Here is a 22,513-nt window from a genome sequence, read left to right as displayed (position 1 = left end):
GGATTTTATAGCAGCCTTCAACTGCCCACCAGGGCACCCGAGAGGAAAACCAGGAGTAATGGCCACAAACTCCTGGAGTAAATGCAATAAATGCCATTCTTCCTGCAACTCACAAGCCTCACGTACCAGAACCCTGGAGGAAAGACAAAGCTGGGATTTGGCCAAAGACAGTCCCTGCGGGCCATTTAGAGCCAGTGGTCTTGGGGAGGGCACCCTATCATGAAGGCACTTCTGCCCCCTAGGAGCACTCATTGATTTTAGGGAATGATGGGGATGGCACAGCTCCAAGGCCGATTCAAAGATCTCACAGGTTCCCCCCAGCATCTGGGCTGGCTTCTGCATGATGTATTTCCTTTTAACCCTCCCCCTCATGAGACCTTGGGGGCTAGCCTCTGTGTTCTTTGGGTTCTGCAGGGCCTAGAAGGGCCAAACAATGTGTGAACTCTTGCTGCAGTCCACCAGCATGAGGCTGCTTGCCTAGATGAAGACACTGGTGGGTGCTGAGCAGCTAGACGTCCCCAAGCCTTCCCTGCATTGCTGGCAGAAAAGTGGATGCTCCCAGGTATGGATGCTGGTGCTGGGCCAATTTGGAGGAGTGAGGAAAGCACTTGCCACACTCCAATCACTGATGTGCTTTCTTTTCTGTGTGGATGCGCTGGTGCCGGGCCAGGCGGGAGGATCGGGTGAAGTTCTTCCCACACTCCGAGCACTGATGTGTTTTGTCCCCAGAGTAGATAATACAGTTCGTGGCCAGGCTGGAAGAGTGAGTGAAGCTCTTCTCACACTCCAGGCACTGATATGGCTTCTCCTCCGTGTGGGTGAGCTGGTGTCAGGCTAGGCCAGAAGAGCAGGTGAAGCTCTTCCCACACTCCAAGCACCGATGTTGCTTCTTCCCCATGTGGGTGAACTGATGTTGGGTTAGGTTGGAGAAGCAGGTGAAGCTCTTCCTACACTCTGAGCACTGATATGGCTTCTCCCCTATGTGGATGAACTGGTGCCAGACCAGGTTGGAGGAGCAGGTGAAGCTCTTCCCACACTCCAAGCACTGATGTGGCTTCTCCCTTGTGTGCGTGCCTCCGTGCCTGGCCAGGTTAAAGGGCTGCCTCAAGCTCTTCCCACGCCTGGTGCCATCATGTGGCTGCATCCCATTCTGCGCACACTGGTGCTGGGACAGGTCTTGCCAGCAGATAAAGTTCTTCCTGCACTCAGTGCAGCGGTGTGTCTTACTCTCCAGGTAGATGCACCAGTGCTGAGACAGGGAGATAAAATGGGTGAAGGTATAATGACACTTGACACAGCAGTACTGATGCATCCCCCCTGTGCAAATGTAGGTGCTTGTCCAGGTAAGATGGGCAGAAAAAGCTCTTCCCCCATTTGGTGAAGTGGCAGGGGAGCTCTCCAGAATGGGTCTGATGGTGAGCAATCATGGTCAAGAGACAGGTGATGCTCTTCCAACACTTGGTTCATACATAGGGCTTCTCCCCACTGTGCCTTATCTTATGAAGAGCTAGGAGTGATGGGCAGTTAAAGGTTTTCCTGATGTTAGGACAGAGGTGGGCTCTTCCCCTTTGGTTGGTAGTGAGCTTCTGCTTCCCTCTGAGGCCCTCCCCAGTTTTGGCTTGCATGCAGTGTCTCTTTCTAGTGGCTCTGTAGGTCTTTCAGCTTCACACAGCTACAGCCAACACTCCCTACACCCAGGGCTCTTTTTGGGCTCTGCCCCCTTCTCCACCCTCAGGCTCAACTGGAGATGGTACCTGGTTCACTGAGATATTCTCCTTGTGCTTTTGGGGCCTCCCCTGACTCGTGTGCCTTTGTTTCTTCGCAGGTCTCAGGGAGTCCGTCTCACCCCAAATCCCTGGGGAAGTTCCTGGTGGCTCTGGGTTTGCAGGCCTTTGCACAAGAGGCTGCTCCTCAGCTCTGCTCAGGAGCCAGGCACCTCCTGCATGGGGAAGATAAGCTCTAGATTAGTCCCTGCCCTGCTGCCAAGGGGCAAACACTGCTATTCCTTCTGCTGGGATGGGCCTCTGAGTAGGCTTGGACCTTGGCACTTGTGTTCCCTCAAGAAATCAAGGTCTTCCTTCAGGAACCCCGAGTGCTGGGGGTAAGGGAGAGGCAGGTCCTTGTGCTGGGCTAATGTTCCCGACTCGGGGTCGTTCAGAGTCACTCTCAGGGATTCTGCCCCAGCTGTCAGCCCCATCACCATGGGCCCTGCTGAAACAAGCACATGTGGGACATGTGCATTAGGACATGTGTATGAAGCTTGAATGTCTTCATACTCTAATGGGTGGAGGAGGAGGGGAGGACTAGAGCGGTGGCTCGCTCTTCTGAGAGCAGCACGGCTGTGCTTCCAGGGCAAGGTCTGGTGCAGGGAATGAGCCCTTGGAGCTTTCCTCTGCTCACGAGTCCCAGGTGGCCTGCATGTCAGAGGAACCTGCACCAAGACAAAGGCCATGGCATGAACCCAAACCTGGACTCTGTGTTGATTCTTGGGGTTTGTGACACACCGGGGCTTAGAGAGGAAACAGAAAGGGGACAATTCTGGTGCAAAACATGGGGGATATCTTTCCCCCCACAACATGAAAGATTCTGAATCCCACCTGAACCATGGAGCCATTTAATGCAGCCTGAGACCAGAATGAAACACTTCCTGGGGTGCAGATTACCCGGACCAGGAGAAGCCAGGGAGGGCCCCAGCTTCTCTCTTGTCCAACAGGAATGGTTAAACACATCTTCTGTATATCATCTTGATTTCCATGGGGGGGCTACAAAACCCATCCTGCCTTGGGAGAGGGTTTTAGAGAGGTATGGCTACCTTGGGCTGGGGAATGAACTCTTGCATTGCTGAGTGACGATGAACATTAAAATCACGGTATCCCAGGGAAACCAGATCTGGGCCAAAAAATGAAGATAGCAAATTCTATTGTCCCCTGAGAAGTGTAATGATGGAGAGAAGAAGGGAAAAGCTGCTTGTCTCAATATCGTTGGATTTCAAGTAGTGGGAACAACCCCTGCCAGGACACATTACAGCATACTGTCCTGTATTTCAGGTCAGCCCCCTGAAATGGCAGCACAGGGCACGGCTGCAGTTACCAGGTTCCCTGGCACTCCGGACATGCAGCAGTTTTGGGAGGGGGGTCAGGTGGAGGGGACAGCCACAACTCACCTGGCAGCAGGTCCTTTGATCCTCAGATTTCCCCACAGTCCCCATCATCACAGACCCAGAGCTCCACTTGTCCTCACTGGATGTGGCTGAGTAAGTCAGGTGTGGGCCCTCGATATCCTGTTTGGGGCAGTGGTTAGAGTGTTGTGAGTGGGTACTGGATCCAGAATATCCAACTGGGATTTGGGGAATGGATCCAACAAACTCAATGTTTCTACTAGGGCCTGGATAGATACGGGAGGATGGGTGTTTAGGGTGAAAGTGAAGGCACTGCAGGGAGAAGCCTTCAATAGATGATGGTCCTTGTCATCCAAGTGGTGGAGGAATAATCAAAGGAAACAAACCAGTCCTTGATATAGGAAAGGTATCAAACTGACATTATCACCAGGGATTAGCATGGAGATGCAGTGATCTGTGATGTACTAGGGAGCAGAAAGATAACGCTTTTATTGTTTTCAAGGTACTAAAGTGAAGAGACATTGGACACACTTCTGGACAAATAGCATCTCTCTTATCAGCATCATTCCAGTTAAAAGAATGGAAATGAGGACCCTGGGCAGTGAGAGCATCCAGGACAGGTGGATGAAAATGGAACTAGATTCTGGGAGAGGGGAAGAATCAGCATCACCAGGGCCCAGGAAAAGATGAATTTATAATAACTGTAGTTGCAACTGAATGAAGCGTCCCATCCAATGGGAGGATTATCCCAGGAATGGAGTTGAGTTCACGGGTTGGCAAATACTGCGGAGTTTAAAAGAAAGTTCCTGGGAGTCATGGAAATGACAAAGGAAGGCAGAAAGACACGCGTCATAAGATGTGAAAGCCCATAACGTAGAACTTGTCTATATGGTCTTCGTTGAGCTACAGAAACCATTTGAGCACTTCCTTAAAGACATCCTCTAGGGCAGTGGTTGCCAAATGTTTTTGATCGTGCAGCCCTATCAGTAAAACATTTTTGAGCATGCACCCCCGATATATGTATATTTATTTATTTATAAATTATATACATGTACTACTCGCACGCTGTACGTGACACGTGACCGTCTGACATACGGACCGAGTGAGGGCGCCAGTGTCAATCTGTATATTAAATACCAGTAAAGCTTAATTTCTTTCTTATTTTTTTAGCTAAAAAATAAATATAAATAGAAGTTCTAATATTTTCTTCCCGCACCCCAATGGATCATCTTGCGCACCCCCTTGGGTGCGTGCACCCCACTTTGGAGACCACTGTTCATGGGGAAGTGGAGGGGAAAGAAAGAATCAGGAAAGCAAACTGTCTGATAGTACTGCAACCCTGTACACAAGCCAGAATAAGCCCCTGTATTAGAGATCCTTTGGAAGTGAAAACTGGTTTTCACTAGGCCCTGCATTTAGCCCACTTCTTTGTATCACAGTGATGGGCATCTGATCTGCAGAGGGCTTTTAGGAGGAGAACAAGAAAACATTTGAGACTGGCAGAGCGAGCTTCAGAGCACAGGTCTTAATGTAAATACAGCAAAGCCAAAGTCTCTGGTCTATGGCGATGAAGATGTTAAGCTTCCAGTGACCCCTTGAGAGAAGTATTTGGGTTACATCATGTGCACATATGTCACTATAGGAAGACAAGGAAATGCAACATCCACCTGTTGTAGCAGCAGAGGCTAATTCCACTTCCATTAACTTCTGCTGGATTGTAACCAAAGGAGGAGAAAAAACATTTAGATAGTACTGAACTGAGCATGATAAGACTGTTAGATATGTTTGGAAAGGACACAGTAGTGAAGGAGAAAATTAGAAACACTCCCCAAGGAAGAGCTGTTAATGAATTTAGGCACAATGAACTGGAGCTGGTACAAACACGCTGAGAAGGCAAAGGTAGATCATGTTGTCAAGAAACTGCTGGATATGGAAACACCAGCAGTTATAAGAATGGGGAAGATGCAAATGAGGGTGATTGAATTAAATGACGGAGGACTGTTCAAAAAGAAATGTGAGAGTGGCCTTATCGCAGACAGGGAAGAGGGGAAGAAATGGACTTAAACCACCAGGCAAAGGTGCGTGAGGATGAGACTGTTGAAAAACAGGAAGAAGACAATAAACTCCAGAGCTCACATAGCTCCAGGGAGAAGCAAGAGCCAGAGCTTTACCCAGGGAAACGAGAGCTTCATAATTCCTCAGCATCTGGTCCCGGTAAAGCACCCTGTCGTCATCGTCCAGCAGCTCCCACTCCCTCCGCGTGAAATACACGGCCACGTCCTCGAACACCTCCCGGAGCTGCAGGCACAAGCGTCACGCCATCAGCGTCTCCTCTCCCACCTGCCTCCAGCCCCCGCAGCCCCGTGCTGGGATCACTCTGTGCTACAACTAATTGTAGGCTTTGTCATGGTAGGAAAGGGTGCAATACTTCCCAGTTTTCAGCTGACATGCAATGTGGATGCAGGTGTGGACGCAAGAGCTCATGTGTCGGCTTTAGCCCAGCTCATCATGTTGGATTTGCTCAGTTCTTGAGGCAGCCTGGGCACCACTTTTTAGTGTCAGGCAGCCCCAGCTCCATCAGCCCTGACCGGCCTTCCTTTGCCAGCACCGCCCTGGCTATCTGCGCTTGGGAAGGAGCTCCTGCTAATGCCAGTTTGGTGTGTTTGTAGTCATCATCACCACAGGCTTGATGCTTTTCAGGGCTCTCCGCTCTCCATAGTCTTTCTACCACCCCGGCTCCTCCTGGCTCTGCCCCAGCTGCGCTCCCACCCACGAGTGACCCGGGGGCCCTGCTCACCTCCGCGCTCTCCCCCTGCTCTGGAGGCCTGCCCTGCCCCATCTGCCCTGGGCCCGGCTCAGGCGTCGGGGAGCCCCTCTCCTCCAGTCTCCCTGGGCAAGTCCTCTGCAGCTCCAGGATCGCAGGCCCCTCCTCAGGAGGCTGCTGCTCAGCTCTGCTCAGGGTCCTGGCACCTGCGGGTGGGGAAGAGCGTGCACAGGTCAGCCCTGGCGCTGCTGGCACGGGGGAAGCCCGGCTCGTCTCCTGGCCTGGCCCGGGACTAAGGCAGTCAGAGGCTTCACTGTGAAGAAGAGTAGGGGAGAAGAAGGAAAACTCCAAGTCCCACAGCTCTTGCTAACAGACCTCCACAGGCATGAAGCTGGAGAGGAGCCCCGATTACTGTCCCAGCATGGGGTGGTGATCACAGCACCATGTTAGAGCCTGCAGAGACATTGCTCCCTAGGAAAGAAGCTTAAGGGATGTTGGGATTGTAGCAGATCCACATTTTAAGGGAAAATACAAGGTCTTCTCCAGGGCATGTGCGATACTTCCAGGGGCAGTGGGAAAACAAGAGAAGCTGATCTGTTGGAGCAGCGACCCCATCAAAATGTTCTGGCAGAGAGATGGGTGGTGTCTTCTGCTGCCGGAAAGGGTAAAACCAGCGTTTCATACCTGGTCCGCGGGAAGGGCCTCGTCTGGGGCACCAGCCTGAGGAGCTCCCATCTGCTGACAACTCCCAGGTCTCCACGGCTCCAGGGGAACCTGCAGCGGGACAGAGCCCTGGGTTACCTGCACTGAGACCAGCCTGAGGCCCCGGGGGAGTCCCATTTCCGCAACACCTACACCCGCCCCTTAGAGGGCTCAGGGGAGCAGGGGAAAGGGCGAGTAGCACACTGATCATTAGTTAAAAATTAAAAATTGAATTTTTTAAAATTTAAATTAGATTCTTTCTGATTTAATAGGAATTTTAAAAATGTTTTTTGTCAAGATGCTTGTTTAAAAAAAACCCAACCTGTATAAAGATATTTTTAAGGTATGTCAAAGCTCAATCTATTGCCTTCTATGACAAGGTAACTGGTTGTCCGGATTCAGCAAGACCGGTGGGTGCGATATACCTTGATTTTAGCCAGGCTTCTGATACAGTCTCCCACAATATTCTTGCAAGCAAGCTAAGGAAGTATGGGCTGGATGAATGGACTGTAAGGGGAATAGAAAACTGGCTGAAGCATCGGGCACTGAGAGCAGTAATCAATGGTGCGATGACTAGTTGGCAGCCGGTATCAAGGCCCCCCGCGACCTAGACGCTGCTGTGGGACTGCGTCGGCTCCATCCCGGGGCCAGCAGCCACATGGGGCTGTCCCCGGGGAACTGGAGCCTGACGATGCACGGGCTCACTGAGGATGATGCTGGTGATTACACTTGTGAGGACAGGAACGCTGCGAGCGCTGCACAGAGGGACGGGGTCATCGTGACCGGGATTGAGCCTGCAGCCATAGGTGCCAAGGGCAAGGTCCCCATTACTTCGCAATGCAGCTGCAGGTGCTCCCTGTCCATGTCCATCCTCCAGCTCCCCCTACCCCCACCTCCACGTCAGTCTCTGTGCTGGCATTTCCTGCTAAAGGGATGACAGAACCGGTGTGAGGTTTTCTCTGCAGCTCTACACATTTCTTAGCACTGCTGTGAGCGCCCTGCACCCTGTGCAGAAGGAACATGAGGCAGGAAGCATGTAGCCACTGCGGTGGAAGTGTCTGAAGTGTGGGGATGCCTCTTGGTCATGTCTCTGCCAGCTCCCACCATCTCAAGGCAGGTGCAAAGCCCACTGGTGCACCCGGACACCTGGGTCCCACCCGGACACCTGGGTGCTGCGGAGGGGCCGTGGCACCTGTCTGGGCTCTGGACTCGGGGGGGCGGGGGCGGCCGCTCCACGCTGCCCCTTCCCGGGGCCTGGCTTCCTCCAGGGGTGGCCCCGCACCCGCCCTCCACCCTCCTCGCTGGGGGACCTCTCACTGCCAACCCGCAGCCCCTCTGCTGCATCCTGCACGCCAACTTCCTTTGCTCGTGCTCAGGACCCCTCCCTGCCCCCACCTTTGGCCTTGCCTCCCTGTTGTCACCTGCCAGGACCACGCCCCTGGGGCATGTCCCCATGGCCAGCACCTGGTGGGACCCCTTGAGCCGCCCCCCTCCCTGGGGTAGGCCGGCTGCAGCCCCACAGCTCTTCCTGGCTCTGCTGGTGCTGGCGCTGGCATGTCTCTGTTTAGATTGCAACCTCCAGGGGGGGCACGACGTGGGCTGTGGGCACGGCCTGACTGACCTCACTGCCTGGGTCTTAGGGGCACGGCATGGCCAGGGGAGGAGGGGGCTGCAGCTCGGGAGTGGGGGGTACCAGGGGGGCAGGGAAAGCCCTTTAAAGGTGCAGTTCCCAGCAGTGTCACCCCCGCAGCCTGGCCAGTGCCCCCCACTCCTGAGGCACAGCCCCCCCAAGGCCCAGAAAGGGCTACAACGGCCCATGCTGCAATGCCCAGGGGAGCCGGCGACCGCCCCCCGCAGCTGGGGAACCTGTGGTGCTGTGGGCTTCCCCGGGCAGTGCCCTGGCACTGCCTGCGCCCTCGAGTCTTTGTGATGGAGGTGGGGGGCTCAGCGGGGCGGTGTCCCGCGGGGACAGCCGGGTGCGGGGCACAAGGCTCCAGCCCGGGCCCCCGCACTGCCCCCCCCCACTCCCGCCCCCGGGCCCTGGCCACCAGCCGCCGCCCGCGGGCTCGGGCAAGACAGGCCATGGCGGGCCTGGGCCCTCTCGCGTGTGGGGCGCTGGCCCTCGGGGTGCAGGGGCGGGGAAGGCCCCCGACGGCCCTGGTGGGAAGGGAGGGCTGAGGCCCGGGCAACAGCCAGGCAGGAGCTGCCCGTGTGGCGGAGCTGCAGTTTCCTCTCCAGAAAGGCGAAGCTGGGGGCAGGGAGCAGGCCCAGCCCTGCCGGCTCGTCAGCCGGTTTTCTGAGCCCATTTCCTCGGCCTCGCACCCAGCGCCTGCCCAAGCGCAGCCGGCCCTGCCCGCTGCCGGTGCCCGCAACGCCGGCGTGACGCCTGCTCAGAGCGACTGGGGCCTCACCTCCCCCAGGGGGTCACAAAGGCTCCCCAAACCGCACATGTGGGCAAATTGCCCGAAAACACCCAGGCTCCCACAATGTGCTGGGGTGGGCCCCGGGTTGGGGCGTGGGGAGCAGGGACCGTGGTAACGTGGCCTTTGCCCCGTGGGCACAGGGGTGCTGTTGCAGCCCAAGGTGACGCTCGCCAGCCCCATGGTGGTGGAGAACAGCACCCTCGAGCTCATGTGCGAGGCTCCCCCAGCACCAACCGCCCTTGCGGCGCGCCAGGACACCGCCTGGCAGGACTACTTTGGCGGGGGCGAGGCCGACGGGCCCCGGTGGCAGAGCCTGTACTCGGACCTCATCCTGAGAGCCACCGGGGGCCTAGGCTGGCGGCTCCTGCACGGGGCCGTCGCAACGGGCATGTGGGCGGCCCACTTTGAGCCGGTCTCCAACCAGTGCCCCTTTTGTACGGAGAGGGAGACGCTGGCGCACCTTGTCACCGAGCGCGCCAGGCTGCAGCCCCTGCACCTCCTCCTCCAGAACTTGCTCCTCAAGTCCTGGCTGCATGTCCCCCTGCACCTTTTGCTTTACGCACAGCCCATCCGTCACCCCACCAAGGCCCGGGACCTCCTGGTCAACCTCCCCCTGGTGCTGGCCAAGCTCGTCATCCGGCGGTCCAGGAAGGAGGCCCTGGCCGGGAAGGCTCCCGGGGACCTCGGGGCGTTTTCCCTCGGTGTCCTTCGCGCGCGTCTCTGGGCGCAGCACCACTGGGCAGTAGCTGCGGGCGAGCTCCCTCAGTTCGCAAGCTGGCGGGTGCTGTCCGGGGTCTCTGCTCGGTGTCCCCCTGGGGAGCACTCGTTTTGACCCTATGACCCACACGAGCACACCCTGTTTTCTCTTTAGGTGTCCCCTGTAACTTATTGGTGTTTTTAAGGCGCTGGTCGCCCTACCCAGTGGCGGCCCTGTGGTGGTTTTAGGTTTTTAGCTTTTTTACTGCTTTTATGCTTTTAAGCTTTTAGCCTTTTTATGAACCGCTGGAACACCGAGCGCTGGACGCCGACGAGAATCCCTGTCCAGACTGTTTTAGTTGATGTCACCAAGTGCTGGGTGCTGACACCGGAGGCAGGAGGCCGATGATGCCGACATCCGGCTGGGACCTGCTGAGTCGGGGTGCAACATTGGGCCATCTCCGGGCCCCCACGTCGGACCTGGAGGACTGTGATCACAAGGCTCCTGACCGCAGGCGACCCCGAGATCCTAGCGGCTTCGCCGCGAGATTGTGGACATCAAATAGTCCCCCCAGCACCGAGACGCTGCTGTGGGAGCACGACGGCTCTGTCCTGGTGCCCGGCGGCCGCGTGGGGCTGTCCCCGGGGAACCGGAGCCTGACAGTGCGGGGGGTCGGCAGGGACAACGCTGGTAATTACACTTGTGAGGTCAGGAACCCCGTCAGCCACAACCGCAGCCACCTGTCACCATTACGGTCGCCTGTGAGTATCACAGGGCCCCCGAGATGTGGCTGGCTCTGGGGTGGGTGTCGGGGTGGGTATCACAGGCCCGACATGCGGCTGGACCGGGGTGGGCGTCGGGGCTGGGTGTAAGGTCCTGGGATGCGGCTGGTTCTGGACCCGGCTCTGCCCCCCTGACCCCACGCGTCTCCCCGCAGACGGGCCGGATGCTGCCACCATCACCCCGCCAGGGCCCCTGGACCGGGCCGTGAGCTCGGCGCTGGGGCTGACGTGCGAGGCCGGCTCCGTGCCAGCCCAGTGGTGTGGGTGGTTTCATAATGACACTGTGCTGCCTGGCGTGGGGCAGACTTTGACCTTGGCCGTGCTGGGCTGGGGCCAGCAGGGCACGTACCGCTGCGAGGTGCACAACCCTGTCACTGGGCTCACGGCCGCCAGCCGCCGCCTGGACCTGCGGCTCTGGGGTGAGTTGTGCCCAGGCCCCGGGGCCCTCTGGTCACTTCCCCTGGGGCAGGGGTCCCCTGGACCCCCGTTGGCCCCGAGGCCTCTCACGCTCAGGGCAACCCCTTGACAGCGCCCCCCATCACCATTGATGCTCCATCCACGTTCCCTGCCCCGACGGCCACGGGGGGACTCGGATGGGGGGACGGCACCGTTACCCTGCGTTGTCCTGTGCAACCTGTCTGCCTTCCCACACCCGCCGGCACCCCCAGGCTCAACCGCGGCCCCTGTGGCAGGGACCATGATGGTGTTGGGGGTGGGCAGGGCCTGTGGGTGTGGCTGGGGGAGGTCAGCACCCAGGGGGACTATTTGATGTCCTCACGTCGCGGATGTGCCGCTGGATCTGGGGTCGCTGGCGGTCGGTGGCCGAGTTCACTACGTCCTCTGGACCCCTTGTGGGAGCCCAGGGACAGTCCAATGTTGCGCCCCAGCTGGGCAGGTCCAGCCCGGCCGTCATCGCCGCTGCATGATGCTGTTCCGGTGGTGGGCGACCAGCGCAGTGATGACATCAACTAAAATTTCAGGGATGGGTCATTGAAATGGCGTCTGGCGCTCGATGTTCTTCGTGCAGTTTATATAAAAAGGCTAAAAGCTTTAAAAAAAGTTAAAAGCCTAAAACTGCGAGGGGTAGGGGCCGCCACTGGGTAGGGCGACCAGCGCCTTAAAAACACCAATAAGTTACAGGGGACAACAAAAGAGAAAACAGGGTGTGCTCGTGCGGGTCATAGGGTCAAAACGAGTGCTTCCCGGGGGACACTGAGCAGAGACCCCGAACAGCGCCCGCCTGCTCGCGAACCGAGGGAGCTCGCCCGCGGCTACTGCCCAGCAGTGCTGCGCCCGGAGACGCGCGCGAAGGACACCGAGGGAAAATGCCCCGAGGTCCCCGGGAGCCTTCCCGGCCAGGGCCTCCTTCCTGGACTGCCGGATGACGAGCTTGGCCAGCGCCAGGGGGAGGTTGACCAGGAGGTCCCGGGCCTTGGTGGGGCGACGGATGGGGTGTTCATAAAGCAAAAGGTACGGGGGGACGTGCAGCCAGGACTTGAGGAGCAAGTTCTGGAGGAGGAGGTGCTGGGGCTGCAGCCTGGCGCGCTCGGTGACAAGGTGCGTCAGCGTCTCCCTCTCAAGGCAGAATGGGCACTGGTCGGAGACCGGTTCGAAGTGGGCCAGCCACATGCCTGTCACGACGGCCCTATGAAGGAGCCGTCAGCACCCAGGAGCCTCGATCCTGGATGTGGGCCGGGCCGCAGGATCCCACCTTCCCCAGTACCTGTCGAGGCACGTGGGCAGGGGCAGGTGGGAGCCCAGTAATGCCGCCTCCATCCCTCACAGAGACGCTGTCGCAGCCCAAGGTGACGTCCTCCGACTCCACGATGGTGGAGAACAGCACCCGCAAGCTCATGTGCAAGGCCCCCCCCAGCACCGAGACGCTGCTGTGGGAGCACGATGGCTCTGTCCTGGTGCCTGGCTGCCGTGTGGGCCTGTCCCCGGGGAACCGGATCCTGATGGTGCGGGGGGTCGGCCGGGACGACGCTGGTAATTACACTTGTGAGGTCAGGAACCCCGTCAGCGCATCAGGACTGGTATAACACCCCGGGATGCGGCTGGCTCTGGGGTGGGTGTTGCTACTGGTGTCATACCCTGGGACGTGGCTGGCTCTGGGGTGGCCGTGGGTAGTGTCAACCCTCACTTTCCCCACAGATGGTCCGGTCGCTGCCCACATCACCCCGCCGGGGCCCCTGCACCCACTGCTCGGCGACAACGTGACCCTGACGTGTGCGGCTGACTCATTCCCGGCCCCGCGGTTCCACTGGTCCCACAATGGCTCTGACCGGGTCCCAGCCCTGACCGGCGCCGTCCTGAGCCTGGCGCTGAGGGGCGCAGAGCAGACAGGCGTGTTCAAGTGCCGCGCCACCAACCCCCGCACGGGCCACAGTGCCACTGCCTCCGTCTCCATCGGCCTGGGGCCGGGGCAGCAGGCAGGTGAGTCCGGGGCCACCCCCAGCCCGTGCTGCCTGGGGTCAGCTGCTGCCTGCCGTGGTCCCAGCACTGAGCATGGGAGAGGGCTACATCTGTGTGCTCTTGACACCTGCCCGGGACCCCCACGGCCAGGACCCCGTGTCTGCAAGCCCCCGGGTTCTCTCCCATTGGCGGGGGGGGAGGTTGGGCACGTGCTGCCGTCTCCATCGGCCTGGGGCGGGCGAGTGCCCCTGGGCAGTGCTGTGGGGACAGGGCTGAGGGGGAACGAGGGGTCTCTGCCCCACTCTGATCTCTCCCCTTGATGCAGGTCCCAGTCTCTCAGCCGGAGCTGTGGCTGGGATCACGCTGGTGGCTGCAACGCTGGGGGGGCCCTGGCCTGTGTCCTATGTGAGTAGCTGCCCTGATGCCTGGGTGCACCCCCGCGCGTGAGGGGAACGGGGGCTGTCGGGGGAGCTCCAGGACACCTGGGTCCCCGGTCTCAGCCTCTCTCCTCTCCCCTAGTGCGACACTGTTGGAGGAAGACCCCGCGGGACAGCAAGGAGTCCTCCCCGATGTATGAGAATGTGACCCCCCCGGCCTCAGTGGGGGCAGTGGTGAGTGATAGGGGCTTGACCCCCCCACCCCAGTGCCCCTCACACCCAACCTGCAGCCCCTTGCCTTTCCCCCTCTGTGCTATGGTCCCCGGGGGCATCTCTGGTGCTAACGACCCTCTTGCCTCCGTCTCTGCCCTGGCCCAGCCCGGGAGGTCCCCCGACCCCACCTACCAGGTAAGGACCCCCCCACCTGGCTGCTGAGCACCAGGCAGCTCATCACGCCCCAGCGCCGGGAGCGGGGCTGGGATCGTCTCCCTTGCCCCCCATCTCCTCCCCGTGTCTCTGACCTGCCCCTGTCTCCTCCCAGACGCTGCAGCTCGGCCCCAGGGACCTGCACAAGGAGCTGAGGACCTGAGCGATGCCCCCCAGCCCAGTGCACTTGACCCCCCCACTGTGGACAAATACAGAAAACCCTTGCTTTTTGCAGGTTTGGCAGTTGCGGTTTCACACATTTGCGAATGCTGGACCTGCATTTTAAATATGCCCGATACACTTCCAGGAGCTCCTCAGGAGCTCTGCACTTGCTGCCGCCACGCTCCCGCTGCCCCCCCAGAGCCATTGGGGCACCGCGCTCTTCATCACAGGCCGTATTCGCGGATTTCCCCTTTCATGGGGGTACGAGAACGGGTCCCCCATGAATGGCGAGGGTCACCTGTAAAGCCCGGCTGGTTTGCTGCCTCCCCAGGCAAACCCTGTTTGGGCTTCCAAGGTGAAAGCTCATGGGTGGGTGCCTCCCTCCCATGACTTTGGCCACCACGGAAACGGGGCATCAAGATCCAGATGGCATCTCTGCCCTCTTCGTTGTCACCTATGAATGCCGCATGCCCCCAGCGACCAGGGGAGCGTGGCGATCTCCCACAGGCGGTGTCGGTGGTAAGTGGGGAGCTCCCGCAGGCAGCCACGGCACTGTCAGTGGCAGGGTGGGGCGTGGCAAGCAGCGACCAGCGGTCAGTGACCTCTGCAGACACTGCCGGCAGCATCAGTGGTGGCCAGCAGTGATCATGGACCATCCGCAGACACCGCTGGAGCAAGGGGTGGGGGTGGCAAGCAGCAACTGCCCGCAGGTGCCATCAGCAGTGTCAGCAGCACCTTTTTGCAGAGCATGCGCTGTCACGCTAAGGGGGTGCTTATGCACCTCGGTGCACCCCCTACACACTGCCAGTGGTTGCGGGTGTGGGACCCAGGCGTCCAGGCTCCCAGCACCCCATGCCCTCACCCTCCCACAAGCCCCACTCCACTCCCAGAGCTGGAGGGAGCCCAGGCGTCCAGGTTCCTCCTCATAAGCCCCTCGATAACCCTCCTCTCCTGGACCAGGGAGAGAACCCAGGCATCCTCGCTGCCAACTGGGAATGAACACAGGAGGCGGGGATCCCAGTGCCCCTCCCCAGCACCCCCCCACCCACCCTGCACAGTCCCCACTCTTGTCACAACCGGAGGGAACGCAGGCGTCCAGGCTCCCTGCCCAAAGCCACTCGATGCCCCGCTCCTGTCCCAGGCCTGGGAGGGAACCAGGGTGTCTGGGCTCCCAGCACCCCTGCTCTCATGCCCCCCAGACCCCACTCCCCCCCCAGAGCTGACAACAATGCAGGCTTGTGTGTGTGTGTGGGGGGGGCAGTGGGAATCATAGACACAGAGGGCTGGGAGGGACCTCAGGAGGTCACCTTCAGTCCAGCCCCCTGCTCCAAGCAGGACCAGCCCCAGACAAGGCTTTGTCTACCCAGGGCTGAAACACCTCCAAGGATGGAGACTCCCCCACCTCTCTGGGGAGCCTGTTCCAGTGCTTCACCACCCTCCAGTGGAGAAAATTCGTCCTAATGTCCAAACTAAGCCTCTTTTGCTGCAACTTGAGCCCATTGCTCCTTCTGTCATCAGCCACCACTGAGAACAGCCCAGCTCCATCCTTTTTGCACTTGCCCTTCAGGTAGCTGAAGGCTGCTATTCAGTCCCCTTCCCCCCCACCATCTCTTCTGCAGACTAAATCAGCCCAGTTCCCGCGACCTCTCCTCACAAGTCCTGTCCCCCAGCCCCACAACCATTTTCATTACCTTTTGCTGGACTCTCTCCAACATGTCCACATTGCTCCTGCAGCGGGGCCCACAGCTGGACACAGGACCCCAGCTGGGACCTCCCCTGTGCAGAACAGAGGGGAAGAATCGCTGCCCAAAACCTACTGGCGCCGCTCCGACCAGTGCAGCCCAGGACGCCAGTAGCCTTCGTGGCAGCTGGGGCATGCTGCCGGCTCCTATTCAGCTTCTTGTCCCCTGTCACCCCCGGGTCCTTCTCTGCAGAGCTGCTGCCCAGTGAGTCAGCCCCAGCCAGTCCTGGGGCCCGGGACTGTGCCGTCCCAAGTGAAGGACTTTACACTCATGAGATTTCTTTTGGCCCAATCCCCCGGTATGTTGAGGTCTCTGTAAATCCCAGCCCTACCCTCCAGCGTATCTACTCTTCCCCACTTCTTGATGTCATCTGCAAACTTGCTGAGGGCGCCTCCCCTCCCATCTTCCCCGGTCATTGATGAAGACGTTGAACAAAACATCTAGCATTGATTACTGCCCTCTGAGGCCGATGCTCCAGCCAGTTTTCTATCCCCCTTACGGTCCATGGATCCAGCCCGGACTTCCTTAGCTGGCCTGCGGGAATGCGGTGAAGACCGTATCAGATGCCTTGCCCAAAAACCAGGGGCACCACGTCCACTTGTCTTCCCGCGCCCACAGGGCCAGGGAGGCTGCAAACCAGCCGGGCTTCACTTGGCTGCAGTGGGGGGCTCCAGTGCACCCAGGATCCCAGCATGCACTGGGCCGGGGTGGGGGTGCACTGCTCTGCTCTGCAGCTCCTGGTGCAGGGCCCGGGCCCGGGGCTGCAGCGTCTGCGGGGAGACAAGGGCAGGTCAGTGACACCCAGAGGAGATGAGCAGGGGATGGTCCCGGTGCTGTGAGCCCCCCTGCCCGAACACCCCTGCACCCCCCTTCCCTCACCGCTGGGGAGGGAACCCAGGCATCCGGGCAGCGACTCAGAGCAAGTCGGCCAGGGCCCCCCCGGCGCCGCGGCAGCCAGCACGATCCCAGCCACGGCTCCGGACGCGCCGAGCGGGGGCACACCTGAGATGGAGCCATTGTGGAACCAGTGGATCAACAGGGCTGGGACCAAGTTGACCTTGCAAGTCAGGGCCATGCAGTGGCCGAGGGGCAGGAACAGGGGCCCCAGTGGGGATGTGGGTGTCATCCAGACTGTCTGTGGGGAGAGCAAGGGCTGACACTGCCCACAGCCACCCCAGAGCCAGCCACATCGCACAGGTCCTGTTACACCCAGCCCGAGTGCCCACCCCAGAGCCAGCCACATATCCGGCCTGTGATACCAGCCCCAGAGCCAGCCATACTATGTCTGACCATGAGGGCCGGAGATAGCTGATACGCACCAGGTGTCGGTCATGGGGGTGGTTTTGTTCAATATCTTCACCAGCTCTGCAGAAAAGGGCCTGGGGGTCACAGTGGACAATAAGCTGAATGAGGCCGCAGGGTGCCCTTGTTGCCAAGAAGCCTAACAGCATCCTGGGCTGCGTTGGTACATGTGTTGCCAGTAGGTCAAGGGAAGTGATTTTCCCCCTCTATTTAGCGCTGGTGAGGCCACATCTGGAGCACCGTGTCCAGTTTTGGATGTGGACACATTGCAGAGAGTCCAGCAGAGGGCAACAGAAATGGTGCGGGGGCTGGGGCACTGAGCTTATTTAGTCTAGAGAAGAGAAGACTGAGAGGGGATTTGATACCAGCCTTCAACTACTTGAAGTGGGTTCAAAAGAAGATGGAGCTGGACTATTTACAGTGGTGGCAGATGACAGAACAAGGAGCAATGGGCTCCAGTTGCAGCAATGGAAGTTGAGGTTAGATATTAGGAAAAAATCTCCACTAGGAGGGTAGTAAAACACTGGAACAGGTCACCCAGAGAGGTGGTGGGATCTCCATCCTTCGAAGTTTTTAAGACCTGGCTAGACAGCACCTTGGCTGGGATGATGTAGTTGGGGCTTGTCCTGCTTTGAGCAGAAGGTTGGAGTTGATGTGACCTCCTAAGGTCCCTTCCAACCCTAATTTTCTATGATTCAAAGATATCATAATGGACTAGGAATTATAGCATCTAATTTTGTACTATCTGAGACAATATGATTGTGTAACCTTTTTAGAAAAGTTCTATAAATAGGTTGCAACAGGCCATAGTAGGGCTCCAGTCGTATGGGGTTCCCAGAGGCTCCTCTATACATTTGTAAAGGTGAAAGAAATCCACTCTGCAGCTGCAGCCGCAGCCTGCCCCGATTGGCTGGGGTGTAGACTAGACAGGTACATGGTGTAGAACTGGACCTTCCTGATTGGCTCCAGAGGCGTGGGCAGGGGCGGGGGCTGTGGTGTCACGTGACTGCGGGCCGTGGCGGGAGTGGGAGCTGGCACACGAGGGCCTGTGCTGGGGGCGGAGGATGAGGGACGCGAGGGGACACCGGGGCTGGTGCTGAGCACTCGGGGCAGAGCAGGGCTGGGCCCGGGGGAGCTTGTGGTGGATGCTGGCCTCGGGGCTTGCGGGGTCTGTCCAGGTCTGGGGGTGCTGGAGGGCACATGGCACCCTGGCACTGGGCCCTGAGAGGCAGAGGGAGCAGGTGAGCTGTGGGCAGGGGTTTCCCTTCCTCCTGGGGGGCTCCAGGCTGGTTTCCTGGGGCTGACAGCCTGAGGCAAGGGGCAGGGGCGGACTCGGGGGCGGGGTGGCACAGGACGGGTGGAGGCAGCTGTCCATGGTGCTGGGTGCACGGCGCTGGGGCTAGACAGATAGGCTGCCCCAGGAACGTGGAGTCTGTGCTGGGGCTGACCCGGCTCCTGCACCCTGGGACCTTCTGCAGCCTGGGACCCTGGGACCCAGGTCCCGAGTGCGCCCATCGGGGCAGGCTCCTGGCACCGAGTGCTGTTCCCGCAAGCCCTGGCCAATGGTGGGTGTAACGGGTGCTGATCTAGCTGGGGTCACCAGGGGAGACATGGGACCTGCTGTTTCCTGCCCCTGAGCATCCCAGATGCCTGGTCCAGACTGCAGTGGGATCCTGCGTGCCCATCCGCACTCGCCTGGCAGGGGTGATGGCAGGGCCAGGCCGGTCCCCTCAGGACAGCCTCTGCAGGCACCAGTGCCCAGCGCAGGCCAGTGCCTCTGGCGCGGGGTCCCCGTGGGTTCTGCCGGCTGCAGGTCGGTTCCTGGTTGGGACTTGCCCAAAGGAAGAACCAGCCGCCCCATCTGCTGGTTGTGCCCAACCCAGGCCTGATCCCCTCCGCTCTGCGTCCCCATCCGGGCCATTCCCAGGGCATCGCTGGGGGCATGGACAGGGCAGAGACTGGAGGACTCTTTCCCTCATGGAGATGTTTGAGGGTTTCCTGTCCTCCCTCCATTCCTGTCCAGACCCAAGGCAGGATGCTGCTGCTGGGAGTGGAGCTCACAGCCAGTTCTGCACCCCGGCGAATGTGGCAGGTACTTGGCTGCCTGGAGGAGTCACAGCTTCATCCTAGGGGCTTTGGGATGAGCCCCTGAGATGCCAGCAGGTGTGTGGGGAGCTGAGGTTCATAGGTGATTTTCACTGAAGTCCAAATGAGCCAAGAGTCCAAGTATGATCGGGGCAGCAGGGCAGGCCTTACGAGGAGAGGCGATGGGACCTGAACCTGTTCAGCCTCCACAAGAGAAGGCTGAGGGGGGTCTAGTGGCCTGTTACAAACTAGTCAGGGGGGACCAGCAGGCATTGGGGGGTCCCTGTTCCCCCGAGCACCGCCAGGAGTGACCAGGAATAACGGTCACAAACTGGCAGAGGGTACATTCAGGTTAGACATCAAGAGGCGCTACTTCACGGTCAGGGCGGCTAGGATCTGGAACCAACTTCCAAGAGAAGTGAAAGCATCAACCACAAAACCGGAAGTGCACTGCCAGTTTTGCTGCTGGCTCGGCAATTGGCGCCCCCCCCGTCGGCGATCTGGTGTCCCCCCCCGCAACTTGGGAGGCACCAGTCACCCATGCTTTACAGAGCACTCCAGGCACACAGGAATGCCTGCCCAAAGTCTTCTTGAAAACCTCCAGCGATGGAGATCCCACTTCTTCCCTATTCTACCACCTCACTACTCAAACAATGAGAAGTGTTTTACTGTATATCCAATGAGACATTACCTGGTGACAATTTCAAGCCATTGCCTTATATCCATCATTCCCCAGTGTCTTCCCATAGACCAGGGGTGGGCAATATGCGGCCCGCGGCCTGAAATGCAGCCTGCCAGAATATTCTATCTGGCCTGCGGGGCCCCTAAAAAATTTAGAAAATTAATATTTCTCTGCCCCTGGCTGCCTGTCTTGTGACCCTCGATGGCTTGCCAAAATTCAGTAAGTGGCCCTCCGCCCAAAATAACTGCCCGCCCCTGCCACAGACAATTATGCTTTTCCTTCACACAATGATCGGGAGGAAGCTTGTGACACTGAAAGCTCTTCTCTGTTTGCAGGTGTCCGGAGGTGACAGGCTCCCCATTAAAAAAGGAATCAAATGGCCTCACAAAGGGAGATGTTGAGAAACAGGGATTATCCCCAGATAAACACAGCACCCCAAGACTGATTTGAACGTACAAGCCCTGCTGTAGGAGGCTAGTGCCGTCTCCATTAGGCCACTGGGATTAGCTGACTGAGGTGAAAAGGAGAAGCAATGCTTCCGTCTACACGCAGCTGCCTCTGAAAAGGCGTCAGACCCCTTCTTCCACACCCCGTAGAGCAGGGACTGGCAATCTTCTACAGACCATGAGCCAGAGCACCCCCTTCCCAGCCCAGTGTGGGCCGTGTGGCTGTAGCAGCTTATCAGTGGCAAGGAGGGCATCTGTCTGCTCATGCCCTGAGGATTATTTTTTTTTCTGGAGGTTTGGGATTCGGATGCCCCCAAGTTTCACCTGCCCTCAGCCATATGGCCACAGGAGAAAGCTACCTCCCATTTCCATAAAATGGGCATTAAGCCTGAACACCTCACCAGGTATTAAATCATGTCAGAAGAATAGTTATTGCCAGGAACACTTAAGGAAACCTGCCTTCTTGGACCCAGATATATGGTGCCCAAGCTGGGAATAGGACCCAGGAGTCTGGGCACCTGTTGCCTAAATCTGCTTGGTGCAGTGTAAGCCCAGGGCAGAGGGCATCCTCTTCAGTGAGAGACAGCACATTCCCCTCCCTCCTTTCTATGGCAAGCTTTCAAAAATCGGTGACGGCCAATACATGCCCCCAGAAGCTCCTTTCTCCGAGCCGATCACATCTGGTTCTCCCAGCCTTTCCTGTGTGATGGTGGGACACTGTGACTAGATGGGCAGAAGACAGGGCAGGATAATACAGAGTAAATCATGCAAGGAGGATAAACTTTCATAGCCAGCAGCTGACTTCATCAGAAACTACAACCATGTTGATGAAGGAAATCATCTTCTGAAGGCAGTCTGGTGAAGAAGAGCTATGCAGCATTTTGTGGTCCCCACAAGGTGTTGACTAGGACATAGCCGCCCTCAGCACCTTGCCTGAGCGAGGACTAGCCCACGTGGCTGCCTCCAGGACCACACTGCAGCCTTTGTTGCTGATCTGGGCACATCATTTTCAGATGCTATCAACTCACACTCAGCATGGCTGGTGCTCTTTGTGAGAACACACAGCTGGGTTTCCTGGGTTCAAATCCCAGCAGCGCCTACTTCTCATCACTGTGCTAGTTTTCCTACCATCAGGACAGGTTTAATCCTGGTGTACATACTTGCTGCTTCCTGCTTCCCTACCCCCTGGGACTTTGATGAATATCTTGTTCTGCTGCAGCATCGAAACCTGCGTATTAATAAAAAGCAGTGGACTCTTTTATGGGGTAAGTGCAGTATTTACTGTGGGGAAAGATCAGCAAGTGTAGCATCTTTTCATTGTTTCTTTGTGCAATGTCAGCCATGTGCAGGTTTAACATCACTCTGCATAGGAAATGCATGTGCCTGAAATTAGTTCTTGGCAAGAGACCTTTTCATTTATTAAAGGTTCCCTTTGGTTGTTGGGGGAAGACCCGAGAAAAATTAAACTAGATCCCAGGAGCAATGCTGGGAGCCAGAGTCCAGATTTTAGGGGCATCGTTTCTGAAATTGGTTTTCTGATTTGGACATTTCCAAATGCATTTAATGGGTCACAAATTGAGGATGGTAGGAAACCATGGAGGTGAAGAGTCATCTAGAAATGAAGAGAGAGAGAGGGAGAAATTGAATGGGAGACTGAGTTTTCCAGGTGGCTGGGGGACTCCCTTGGACACTCTGGGCATGTCTACACAAGACGCTTTAATGCTCCCTACATTACTAATCGAATGTACATTAAAGTGTCCCTAAAAGGCTAATATGTAAAGATTAGTCTAATGTCCTTTTTCTAGTACCTGAAAGTGAAGGGCATTTTTGTATGTACTTAGGGAGTTGGGGACGGGGCGTTTTAATTAGACTGGCTCTGAGAACCAGTCTAATTAAAGCACCCAGAGGGTCTCATGTATAAGCATCCTCATGCTGCAAAACGATGGGGGTGGGGGGTGTGCTTTATAATTGAACAAGCTTAACTTAAAATGCCTCTGCTGTCATCTTGTACCATGGGATCACTGCTAAATCACCTCTTGGCCAAACTGGCCAGTTGTGGCCTTGGCTCCACCATGATCCGCTGGCTGGGAAATTGGCTCAGTGGTCAGACCCAGAGGGTAGTAATTGATGGCAGTCACTCATCGTGGTGCCCTGTGACCAGTGGGGTCCCTCAAGGCTCCGTCCTGGGACCCATCCTGTTCAACATCTTCATTAATGATGTGGACATTGGAGTCAGGAGCGGACTGGCTAAGTTCGCCGATGACACCAAACTTTGGGGCAAAGCATCCATGCCAGAAAATAGGCGGGTGATCCAGGCTGACCTGGACAAGCTCAGCAAATGGGCGGATGAGAACCTGATGGTGTTTAACACCGAAAAATGCCAGGTTCTC

At 57.9% G+C, this 22,513-nt stretch overlaps 1 protein-coding gene across 1 annotated transcript; it reads left to right on the top strand.

Annotated features, from left to right (window-relative positions):
* The first annotated feature begins 12,249 nt into the window (after positions 1-12,249).
* On the top strand, positions 12,250-13,867 carry LOC149861599 (cell adhesion molecule CEACAM20-like). The gene is made up of 6 exons (XM_090053782.1): positions 12,250-12,524; positions 12,624-12,922; positions 13,227-13,313; positions 13,421-13,493; positions 13,632-13,686; positions 13,820-13,867. The coding sequence occupies exons 1-6, from the start codon at positions 12,250-12,252 to the stop codon at positions 13,865-13,867; spliced, it is 837 nt and encodes a 278-aa protein (XP_089909908.1).
* Positions 13,868-22,513: the final 8,646 nt, after the last annotated feature.

This window comes from Crocodylus siamensis, chromosome 6 (assembly GCF_052110815.1).
Source record: "Crocodylus siamensis isolate JL-2025a chromosome 6, ASM5211081v1, whole genome shotgun sequence".
Taxonomy (NCBI): Eukaryota; Metazoa; Chordata; order Crocodylia; family Crocodylidae; genus Crocodylus; species Crocodylus siamensis.
Note: the sequence above shows the minus strand (reverse complement) of the source record. Positions and strands in the feature narration are given on the sequence as shown.

Coding starts and splice junctions, on each gene's coding strand:
- LOC149861599 (XM_090053782.1), top strand. CDS start 12,250: ATGCCGCCTCCATCCCTCACAGAGACGCTGTCGCAGCCCAAGGTGACG. Junction 12,525..12,623: donor GTCAGCGCATCAGGACTGGT/ATAACACCCCGG, acceptor GGTAGTGTCAAC/CCTCACTTTCCCCACAGATG. Junction 13,314..13,420: donor GCCTGTGTCCTATGTGAGTA/GCTGCCCTGATG, acceptor CCTCTCCCCTAG/TGCGACACTGTTGGAGGAAG.